At 39.0% G+C, this 12,606-nt stretch overlaps 1 protein-coding gene across 1 annotated transcript in view; it reads right to left on the bottom strand.

Annotated features, from left to right (window-relative positions):
• The window catches only part of LOC108695799 (pro-neuregulin-3, membrane-bound isoform), a 635,203-nt gene that overhangs the window by 160,330 nt on the left and 462,267 nt on the right, over positions 1–12,606 (bottom strand). Inside the window, exon 3 of the mRNA XM_041568953.1 lies at positions 2,571–2,644. Within this exon, the coding sequence (XP_041424887.1) occupies positions 2,571–2,644 (74 nt within the window). The remainder of the gene's footprint in view (positions 1–2,570; positions 2,645–12,606) is intronic.

Below are 12,606 nucleotides of genomic sequence, written 5' to 3'. Positions count from 1 at the left end.
CCTCTGCTGAATCATGTGCAAGTCTGCCTATTGATGCTGGGGAAGCCTAAAGCTACTACCAACCTGAACATGGCAGTAATTTTAGGGTTTGTTGCAGCACCTTCCTTTTAGAATTTTCCAACTTAGATATATACATAACTATGTAGTATAGTATGTATATTATACTGTATATAGTATAGGAACCAGATCCCCTAGTAATAAAACATTGTTTCTTAACTCCACAATTAAATTATGGTTCCAAACATGTCTTTTATCTCAAGTCTCTCAATTTATTAAACATGCATAATAAGAATGCATTTTTAATCTGCAAACTATACACATTTAAGTTTGACTTTAGGAGAAAGCTATTTGAAAGGTTACATATAAATAATATATTTATATTTTATAATATTTTAGATGGATTGGTTTTATTTAATATGAATCTTGTAAAACAGTTCAAACTGTTTGGATGTCAATAAACACTGATTTAATTGAATACAATGGATGTGGTGAGCTCGGTACCAGTTTTATTTCTAATTGGATTTAAAAGTGGCTGCAGTACATAGACTATATGTGCTGGTCTTGTATATTAAAGTGATAAGGACACATCTAGGTATCTATCTACAATTGGGGGTGAAAGAAAAGTTAGGCATTACTGGTTGTACTGGTGCAACTATTGCTGCTGGATAACATTGGGTAAAATTTCCAAAGTGGAGTTTTATGATTTGGCCTTTTTAATTTGTCAAGTGTTCAAATATGGTTTAGCTTTATGCTGGAAATGCCTGCATAAATACATAAATAATGTGATTAAAATCTGCACAACTATAAAAAAAATTTGCCACCAAATATTCATATGGTACACAAAAAGAAATACATATAGCCCAAATACAGATAGCCCATCTAATTGCACTGAAATGTGAGCATTTGAGGTGCCAACAAGAAAGCTATTTGGCAGGAGAGGTTACATTATCATAGGGGTCTGATCACATACCCTGTTAGTCACCTAGCACCTTAGTAGACTATACCACCAGCAGAACACTAAGGGGATTATTTATCAAAGGTCAAATTTTAGAGTTTTTTAATAATGCGAATGAACTCGAATGAACTCTATGGTTTCTAATTTAACAAAAAACTTGAATGGAAAAAACTTGAATCAGCAACTTCGGGGTTAATAACCCAAAAACTCAAATTGATTGAGTCGTCATCATCAAATACTAGCTTTAGTGTGTATTTACCTTATTCGTGTTTATAACATATTGATGCTTCCATGACAACTTGAGGATCCTGAACAATTATTAATCATGGCAGGCTGTATGAGTCAGCTTTCAATAGACAGCAATCTCCATTAGCACAACCACTGATAGTTAAGTCAGTTGTTTAACATAAGGTAATGCAAGCCATAAAGCCTGTCTGATTTAGGAATTATTTAAGTTTTAAATTTCCTACACAAGTCCTGATTTTTCAATAGATAAGTCTGTAAGCTTGCTACCCGTATCTGGTAGAATTCCCCAAAGGTAATGAAAGTTGGATGGCCTCTACAGTGTAACATGGACATCTCACATTACAATGCACTGAACCAGGGAGACTTTTTTGAAATCATCTCCACACAGGGGATGGCATGGGCAAGCCAAGTAGAAATGACCCAATGTCAGCTTCTTCTCAGTTAACATACAAACAGAATAAAACAAATACTCTTGTCACGGTTCTTTCACACCTTCACAGTTTTCCTTTCACAAAGCCACCAATGCCATTGTCATGTGGATTAACACTAACAGAGTGCCATTAGCTGTTAAAGGGGTCACTTCTCCTTTTCCAATACTCCCCCTTCTCTGCTGTGTCCACATACAGTGCACACACTTCTCCCAGCCATCACAATACAGCCCATAGGTTATCAACAATTCTACACCTGAAAGCTCAGTCCCTATCTCGTGCACAGTCGCTCAGGGTACTAACACCACTACCTCCTCATCAGGATCTAGAACTGCCCTTATAACCTCAACTAGCTTACAACCTCTGAGGTGATTGTCCACACCAACTTCTAGTCCTGTCTGTGTACAGTCCTTCTCACGATCCTGCTTGGCTGCTCACCATGCTTGGCCAAAAGAGGAAGTGTCCAGCTTGTATGGTTGGTTCCACCTGCTGGCTGACTAGAAAACTGCCTATTTACACTGAAATAAAAATCTCACCTCCTTAAAAGTCCAGTTTTAAATATGTATGTGTTAACAGATAGTTTTGTATTGTCATCTGACCTAAATCAAAACCAATCTTCCCATGTGCCTTAAATTAATTATAAAATCCTGCTGGTAAAAACATAAGTATGAAGGTTTTATTTCTCATTGTCTTAGGAATTATAAAAGCACATGATTTAAAAAAACAAGACTATTATAAATGTGTCAACTATTAAAAAAATGTATGCTCATTATTAAAAAATAATTAATTTCTGGATGGAATGGAAGGGCTAAACCTGCAGGACATTCCATACATACATGATATAGACTAACATAATATTTTGACACAAATACCACAAAGGGAAGTTAAATAACAATGCATAGCTACTTTTTTAGCAGGTTTAACAACAAATATACACCTACTTGGATCAGAAAGAACGGAATCTGTTTTCGGCAAAAATTGGTCACAACGCACACCTTGATAGCCCTCTTTGCACCTGGTAAAAAATAACATAAAACATGTAATATTTGTGCGCTTAAAAGTATGCTTTGCATAATTGTGACAAAATGTACATAAATGATACATCAATCATTTATCTGCAATGCAGAATAGTTAATACAAGCAATGTTTGATGCCAATTGTTCTTAAAGTGATCATTTTTATTTCATTACAAACTATTAATACCACATAAGGAAAGCAGTATAAAATTAGAGAACAGTTTGTTAAAATGTCTATAAAAACACTTACAAGATGTTTATTACTGCCTTTCTTCTATTGAACACTCAAACTTCACCTTCAACCCATCTATCATACATATTAGAAAGATTTACTTCAGACTTTCAATTGAATGCTTTTAAAGGGCTCTTTCCTCTACCCCTAATATATATGATGGGTACTGGTGGCTAATGCACTCATTACCATGTCTTGTATAGTTATGACTGATCTGATACAATGACCAAACCATTCTTTGCAAGTTATTTTACAAGATACATTTCCCTTTATTTAAATAGAAAGTTTAGCTCTTTTGGGTAGGAAAGCACACAAGCATTCTCTACACTAATATTCCCCTACCCGCACCTGCATCTGAGCAGGAGGAAAGTTGCCAGGGCAGTATTGGAGGGATCAATGGAATGCAAAGATCGGAGTTCCTGGGTTGGCAGTGGCTGCATAGACTGTGCTTTTTTTAATTCACATAAATGGGAAGTGGCTGTCAGTATTATTATTATTATTATTATTAATAACATGTATTTATATAGCGCCAACATATTGCGTAGCACTGTAAATTAGATGTGATTATACAACTACATCACATGAATTACAAACATAGAATATATGGAGTAACAAACATCACAATCAATATAGGTACAGAAAGGTGAGGAAGGCCCTATGCATAGGCATACAGTCTAAAGGGAAGGGAGTAATACACAAGGTGTGGGAGTGGGCAAGATCGAATTAAGTGGGTCAGAAATGTGGTATTGTATGTGGTGTTGCGTTTGGTAGTTAAGCAGAGTGAGGGTAGGCTTCTCGAAAGAAGTGCGTTTTCAGAGATTTCTTGAAAGCAGAAAGGTTGGGAGAAAGTCGGACAGACCGTGGGAGAGCGTTCCAGAGGAGGGGTGCAGCCCTTGCAAAGTCTTGTATGCGAGCATGTGAGGAAGTAATGAGAGAAGAGTTGAGTAGTAGGTCAGTAGAGGAGCGTAGTAGGCGAGTGGGTGAGTATATAGAGATGAGTTCAGAGATGTAGGGTGGGGCAGAGTTATGAAGTGCTTTGAAAGTCAGTGTCATTAATTTGAATTTGATTCTGAAAGGTAATGGAAGCCAGTGCAGGGATTGGCAGAATGGCAAGGCAGAGGAGGAGCGGTTGCTGAGGTGTATGAGCCTCGCAGCAGTGTTCATTATGGACTGGAGAGGTGACAGTCTCTGGAGGGGGAGGCCAATTAAAAGAGAGTTACAGTAGTCTAGACGCGATATGATGAGAGAGTGAATAAGAATTTTGGCAGCATCTTGGGTGATAAATGATCGTATTTTGGATATGAAAGTGACATGATTTAATAAGTGACTGGATATGAGGAGTGAATGACAGGGCAGAATCTAGGATAACCCCAAGGCACCGGGCCTGGGGAGAGGGGGTGATAGTGGAATTGTTAACTATGATGGATACTTCGGGGATGCTAGTGGTGTTAGTTGGAGGAAAGAGAACCATTTCAGTTTTAGAGAGGTTTAATTTAAGGTAGCGTTAAGGTAGTGCTCAGCAATATCTTGAGCAGAGACAGATGTGCATGGAGGGGGTGGAGAAGGGGAATGGAGAGTGTTGAAGGTGGAGAAAAGTTGTGCTGGTTTTTTAGAAAGGGAGTTAATGAGTGAAGTAAAGTATGTTTGTTTGGCTTGGAAGAGGCTGGTGTTAAAGGAGCGCAGGGCAGATTTGTAGCTCCAAAAGTCTGATTCTGAACGGGATTTGCACCAGCGACGCTCAAGTGCACGTGAATGTCTTTGGAGCGCTTTTGTATGAGCAGTATACCAAGGTTGAAGTGGTTTGGGTCTAGAACGTTTGGTTTTTATAGGAGCAAGCTCATTTAGGGCAGTGGTGAGAGTACTATAGTAGACAGAGGTAGCCACATTAGGACATGAGATGGCTGAGATATTAGAGTGAAGAGAGTCAAAGGCAGAAGAGAGATGTGACACGTCTACAGCTTGCAAGTCACGGTAAGTACGTGTTTGGGGAATAGCAGGGGGTGAGGAGGGAGTTAGTGAGAGTTGAAATGTGAGCATATTGTGATCAGAGAGGGGAAATAGTGAGTTAGTAAAATTGGTGGTTGAACAGAGTCTGGTAAATATGAGATCCAGAGCATTACCACTGGAGTGAGAGGGGGAGTCTGAGCGCAAAGATAAGCCTAGGGAGGAGGTTAGTGAAAGAAGTTTAGAGACAGAAGAGTTGTTAATGTTGTTAACGGGTATATTAAAGTCACCTAATATGATGGATGGGATGTTAGATGAAAGAAAGTAAGGAAGCCAGGCAGCAAAGTTGTCCAGAAATTGTGCAGTTGGTCCTGGTGGTCGATAAATAACAGCAATGCAGAGTGAAACAGGAGAAAAGAGCCTAATGCAGTGAGCCTCAAATGAGGAGAATGATAAAGAGGGAACAGGTGGAAGAACTTTAAAAGTACAGCGGGGAGAGAGAAACAAACCTACCCCACCGCCAGGTCTGTTACCAGGTCTGGGAGTATGAGTAAGGTGTAGACCCCCATAGGACAGGGCAGCAGGTGAGGCGGTGTCAGTAGGAGAAAGCCAGGTTTCAGTGAGTGCGAGTAGGTTAAAGGAATTTGCAATGAAATGGTCATGTATAGCGGTGAGTTTGTTGCAGACAGATCTGGCATTCCAGAGAGCACATGAAAGATTAACTGGGTTTTTGGGTATAGGAGTAAGAGTTCTGTACTGTTTGAATTTGCTCCGGAGAGAAGGAGCTTGTGGCCGTGTTATAACTGGGATGGGGTAAGGGCCAGAGTTTGGGGAAATGTCCCCAGCTGCCAGTAATAGAAAGGAAAGAAAGACTAAGTGAGAGTGGGATTAATAAGTCCTTAGTTTGTATGAAAAAGAGGAGTTTTGTGGAATAGCTAAACAGAGTACTTTATAAACTTCATGTGTGGAGAGGGAAGGAGAGGAAAGAAGAGAGGCTGAGTTTTGTATAGAAGTGGAATTTGCCGGAGGAGGTAGTGAAAAATGTTTTATGAAGCATGAGAGTGAAAGGAGGAGAAATGCAGGATAAAGCATGTTTGGAGTAAGAAGTAACAAACTAGCAGGTACAAGCAAATCTGTTTTCTTCTTATCCCAGATGGTTCACTGTTGATTGCAGGGGAATCCGGTTCCTTTTGCCTTGCCAATGCCCTGTCCAACTGCCTTGTTTCATTTCTAAGCACTTGTGAAATTTTAGCACTTAAGAAATGTTAGCACTCGTGCCATGCCCCAGACACGAGTGCCATCCCCAATACAGTAGGCACACTATTGTTATCCTTACGATGACCCCATAGATGTAACACTTGGCATGTAGTGATGGGCGAATTTGCGCCGTTTCGCTTCGCCGGAAAATTCGCGAATTTCGCGCGAAATTCGCGAAACGGCGAAAAATTCGCGAAACGGCGCCGGCGTCTCGTTTTTGACGCCGGCGCCCGTTTTTGACGCCGAATTTTCGCGGGAGTTTCGCGAATTTATTCGCTGGCGGCGAATCGCGCAAATTCGCCGCGAATTCGCGCCTGGCGAATAAATTCGCCCATCACTATTGGCATGTCATGAACATAATCCTACCTGTCGGGGCTATCAGGACATTAATAGTTACATAGTTACATAGTTAAATTCGGTTGAAAAAAGACAAAGTCCATCAAGTTCAACCCCTCCAAATGAAAACCCAGCATCCATACACATAACCCTCCCTACTTTTAATTAAATTCTATATACCCATACCTATACTAACTATAGAGCTTAGTATCACAATAGCCTTTGATATTATGTCTGTCCAAAAAATCATCCAAGCCATTCTTAAAGGCATTAATTGAATCAGCCATCACAACATCACCCGGCAGTGCATTCCACAACCTCACTGTCCTGACTGTGAAGAACCCCCTACGTTGCTTCAAATGAAAGTTCTTTTCTTCTAGTCTAAAGAGGTGGCCTCTGGTACGGTGATCCACTTTATGGGTAAAAAGGTCCCCTGCTATTTGTCTATAATGTCCTCTAATGTACTTGTAAAGTGTTATCATGTCCCCTCGCAAGCACATTTTCCAAAGAAAACAACCCCAACCTTGACAGTCTACCCACATAATTTAAGTCTTCCAACCCTCTAACCAATTTAGTTGCACTTCTCTGCACTCTCTCCAGCTCATTTATATCCCTCTTAAGGACTGGAGTCCAAAACTGCACTGCATACTCCAGATGAGGCCTTACCAGGGACCTATAAAGAGGCATAATTATGTAATGAGCCCAGTTGCACCCTATTTCAGAGAACCTCTGAGCCTATGTTAAAGTCTATAAATATCAATAACCTATAGATATACTCCTTTTGCAAGGTAACTTACATGCTGGGGGCAAAGAATAATTATCATTTAAAGCTATATAATGGAATGCTGAAACTGTAAGAATGTATGTTTATGTTTTTTTGTGTTTGTATTAATGCTGATACAATAAATGATGTAATGAAGATGCAATATCTTCATGTCATTAGGGAGATAATGACCCACACTTGCATTTATAATCTCAAATTCCAATATAAACATGACCCTGAATTGAATCTTTTGTAAAGAATCTATCAGTTAAACGTGGTGTCATGTTTAATGTGTTTAATTTTCCTAGTAATTTAAGCAATATTACTGACAATTATGAAACTCTGTAACATATTTGTTCTCATCAAATAAAAGGGAATAAACAGACACTAATGACAGTTATTAGAGTGAAAATATATCCATTATTGAGAAGAGTGAGTTGCTAGGGGACTATTTATCTTTCACTGCTCTTGCAATTGCAAATGGCAAACAAAATGATTTATCAAAATAAACTAAATGCAGGCATGCAGTAAAATTAATGCAAAGAACAATCATAAAAGTGCTGATTATTGTGATAAATAGTTAAACTTATAAACCAAAGACATAGAGAAAAAGAAGAGATATCGATCAATGCACATTCCCTAGTCCCCTGTCACATAAGTAATCTATGCAGATGCATGTATTTACAAAGACAGGGGTTTTTTAGTTACAAAATTATGATCATAAAATTGATAAGCCACTAACTAAAAAACCCCTGTCTTTGTAAATACATGCATCTGCATAGATTGGGGACCAGGGATTGTGCATTGATCAATCTCTCTTCTTTTTCTCTATGTCTGTAGTTAATTTGGCCAGATCAGTAGCACTTTGATTGTAGTGTTTAGCCATGGAGTGCGAAGCTCAGATTAGTCATATATGTTTATTCTACTTACACATTTTAACCTCTCAGGCCCATACATGATTGCATTGAAAGCACTTTATATTACCCCTAGCACCTACCTGAAACTACCTACTCAATCTAGGACACCAATATTTATCCTTAATGGCATGAGGCAGGGATGCCCCCTTTCACCCCTATTATATGAGATAGCATAAAATCATTAGCAGCAAACATCAGAAATTACCTGAATATAAGAGGAGTTATAGTGGGAACATCCCAGTACAAAGTAGCATCTTATGCTGATGATGTTTTCCTAACTCTGACCTCCCCTCATACCTCCCTTCCAGCACTTCATAAACTTGTAGACCACTATGGCATGTTACCAGGGTATAAATTGAATTTGTCTAAAACAGAGGCTCTACCAATACTGTTACCTACCAATTAATAGCGGCTTTAAGTCCATGTCATAAATATAATTGAAGGACAGCCTATATCTCTTATCTGGGTACAAAAATGATACCCACTTATGAAAGTCTTTTTACAAAAATGTTGTCCCACTAGCCTAAAAAACTAAGACTTCTTTGCACAAATGGAACTCTTATTCAATATCACGGTTTGGTAAAATTGCTGCAGTTAAAATTAATGTTCTCCCCAAATTCTTAAACTTATTTGAAACGTTCCAGTACAAATACCACAGACATTCTTCCAGGAAATGCGAGCAGCAATTTATGATTTTATATGGGGAGGAAAGAAAAATAGAATCAGCAAACATGCTTTGAATATGCCTGTTACTCAGGAATAGTGATGGGCAAATAAATTCGCCTGGCACAAATTCGCAGTGAATTTCCGCGTTTCACAGCCGGCGAACAAATTTGCGAATCTCCTGTGAAAATTCACCAGCAAAATTTTGCCAGCGTCAAGAATTTTTTGAAAGCGCGTCCGAAAAGTCGGCGTGCATCAACACTATTCAGATGCCGATTGACTTTAACGTCAGCATAAGCTTGGACGCGGGCATCAATTTCCGATTTTCAGGATTTTTCGTGAAAATGTCTGATTGTCACGAGTTTTTCGTGAAAACGTCCGAATTTCATGATTTTTTCGTGAAAGTTTCTGATTTCACGATTTTCCCGCAAATTTTTCGCCATTTTGTGAGAAATTCGTGAATTTTTCGGCGAAGCGAAATGGGAGAAATTCGCCCATCACTACTCAGGAAGGCTTAGGCGTCCCATCACTACAACAATACTATGAGGCAGCCCAACTTCGACAGTACTTAGTATGGTCCCATTGGACCCCTAATACTCACTGGGCACACGCAGAAAATTCACAGACTACTGTATACCATATCACTGTAACGTATGGTTTTAGCCTCAACCAGGCATCATATTACCTAAAGTCATATCACCTAAAGTCCCAATGCTTAAGACCACCACTTTCATGCTAGATTTATGGAGCAAATATAACGTAAAATACAAACTGTTTTCACATTACTCTCCAGTGACAGCAATCTTAGGCAATCCTTCTTTTCAGTCAGCAATAATACAGCCAAAATGTAAACCAAGAGACCCAATTCCGTTATTTAAGGTCTCTGATTTACAGTGTTCCTCCTTAGCAACCTTGCTTCAATTAGACCAAATGAGAATTAAAGCCTCTGACACCTTTATACCTTGGCACATGTACTTCCAACTGAGGCACTTTACAGATCCAATTTTTAATGATATAAATGATTTATATTATTATCATAATTATCATCTGGATATAAGTATAGCTACATGATGAAATGGGAGGATATACTTGGATATGAAATTCCTATGGAAGACCGGTCAGATATTTAACTGTACCGATGTACATAAACTATTATTATGCCTAGCACATGACAACATCCAATTAGACATAATTACCGTCTTACTAGAGAAACCCTTTGAAGGACTTCCCAAACAAATTCAGAAATTACTTAACCATGTACTGACTGCGGTCCGCATCTCCAGATTCACCCATCACTAGTTCAGATACATGTGATATACATTGAACTTGCTGTAAAAATCGCATTTCAATTTGGTTGCTTTTGTATTTCTTTAATCATGAAATAATAAAATGTAAGTTTATAGCACCAAAAATACATCTCATGGCCATCGAAGACCAAGTGCTTTGCAATATTGGAGGTGAAAATTCTTGTCTAACAAAAAAAGAAAAGATGCCACAAGCTCACCAAATGGAAATAGTGGTCCAGGTGCACAAGCTCCAGACCCTCAGCTACACAATGAAAAAAGTGCCTCCAGGAACTCTGTGAAATCCACAGGGCCGCAGATATAAAAGTAAAAATAATATTTATTAAAACTGAAATATAGGTTTCTTTAATGGCCCTATGCATTGTGTGTATTGTACGCACTTATGGGCTAAGGCAGTGCTGTCCAACTGGCAGTCCACGGGCCACATCTGTCCCAGAATCCCCTTGTGTCGCCTGCACATAAAAGTCTACCTGCTATGACTGCTAACCTTGTGTGAATTTTGAGAGGTATCAGTACTGAGATTAATTGATTTCTGCATTGTTCACTCCTGTAATCCCCCACTGCATTGTTCACACCTTCAACACCTCTGTTGTTCACACCCCTAAAACCCTGTACTGTTCACACCTGAGGCCCAGACTAAAAGTGCCCACACTGTTCCCCTGTTCACACCTCACACAAACTGCTGGACGGGCACCAGCATTGTGTCACTGTATTTAGCACTGTATGAACTATTCATCTCAGAGTGGTCTTGATAGGTTTCCCTGTTTCCTGCTGTATTCTGCCTACCCTATATGCTCCCTGTGTGTGCCATACTTTGACTGCCCTATACTTCCTATGTGCTGTGTGCCATACTCTACCTGCCCTATTCTCTGTGTGTGCCATACACTGCCTGCCCTATGCTCCCAGTATGTGTTGTATTTGGCCTGCCCTATGCTCGCTGTGTGTGCCATATTCTACCTGCCCTATGCTCTGTGTGCCATACTGTGCTTGCCCTATGCTCCCTGTGTGTGCCATACTCTGCCTGCCCTACTCTACCTGTGGAATGTGAGCCTCGTAGAGTTTCTACTGGGGGTTTGTTAGCATTTTGAAATTGTTGTTGGGGGCCCCTAAGGCATTTAATCATGTGCTTGGGGAGCACTGTGTTGGGGAGGAGGATGCATATGGATTTAAGGGTATGTTTTAATATTACTTTTTCACATATGAATGATGAGTGATGTCCCTGCAGTGAGCACCAACCATTTGTTTTTTTGGTGTGCTACCACCATTAAAGTCGATATGGTCTTCCACGTTCTTGTGGGTGTGGTTGAAAGTGGGTGTGGTTTAAAAACAGGGAGTAGTCAACACTGGCTTCCATTATTGGTCCTCCCCATGTAGGCCAGAAAAAATTTGGCCCTCAGTAGCACAGAAGTTGGACAGCACTGGGCTAAGACATTTCCTAGAGTGCCTGGAGGCACTCTTTGTGTAGCTGCATACCTCCCAACTATCCCTTTTTCTGTATGAGAGTCTCGATTTTGACAACTCAGCCTGGAGTTCCGGGTTTCTTACTGAAATGTCCCGACTTTCTCTTTGATCTCCTGCACTGATGCCAGAAAAAGATACAACATTTCTGAAACTTAATTAAAATAAGAGGCTTTTTGGTAGAGAGCACAGAACACTCAGCAGCAGCAATTTAAGATAAGCAAAGAAACAATTGTAAATATTTAAGATAAGCAAGTCTCTTGGGAGAACTGAGACTAGCAGCTTAAAGGGCAATTCACTTTCATCAGCAAAACTGTTTAATTCATTATTCATATTTTTATCCAATATTGTTCTTGTAGCATAGAACATTCAATATATGTTCTGTGGTTAATTTAAAACAATATGCTAGACTTACCCTTATTGTTAGTTAGTATTGAGATTTTACACTTGCAATATGTGTTCTAATTTCTCAACAATATTTTCACCCAAGTTGTCTCTCCACAAAGAATCATCCTCCAACTATAATAGATGGTTGGCCACATATTTAGCTTCCAATAATTAATTAGCACATTCCTGGCATGAAGGCAGTCACACTGAGATAAAAGTAATCAGATGGGAATAAAATGCTCTACAGCAAAGAGAAACCACGCAGATTTACTGTTTTATCATAACTACACTGTTTTTATTTATTTGTACTGATTATTTAGATTATGGAAAATTTATTCACAACCTTTGCAACATTATGAAGCTCTGCTGAATATGAAATGTAACCTTGTCAAGTAGGAAATATAGAGAATGATCTGCACAGTGGACATTATCATATGCTACCTCATTCAGAAATCAAATATTCATGGTTCTGTAATTGCTTGTGAAAGATCAGAAAAAAAATTGTATTCACCTAATTGATCTCAGAAGATCTACATTAAACAGAGAAATTAAATTGGATTTTGCATTTTCAAATTGCCATTCCATTTATTTTACCTGCATGCCTAAAAGTTCTATTACAAAAAAAAAAAAAGTTCTAATATGGTAATACAACTAATTTATGTGTGTGGCCCTAAAGAAATCAGACTGTGACTTTTAAATG

This window comes from Xenopus laevis, chromosome 7L (genome assembly GCF_017654675.1).
Source record: "Xenopus laevis strain J_2021 chromosome 7L, Xenopus_laevis_v10.1, whole genome shotgun sequence".
NCBI lineage: Eukaryota > Metazoa > Chordata > Amphibia > Anura > Pipidae > Xenopus > Xenopus laevis.
The sequence above is the reverse complement of the archived record's forward strand: the minus strand, read 5'-3'. Positions and strand labels throughout refer to the sequence as shown.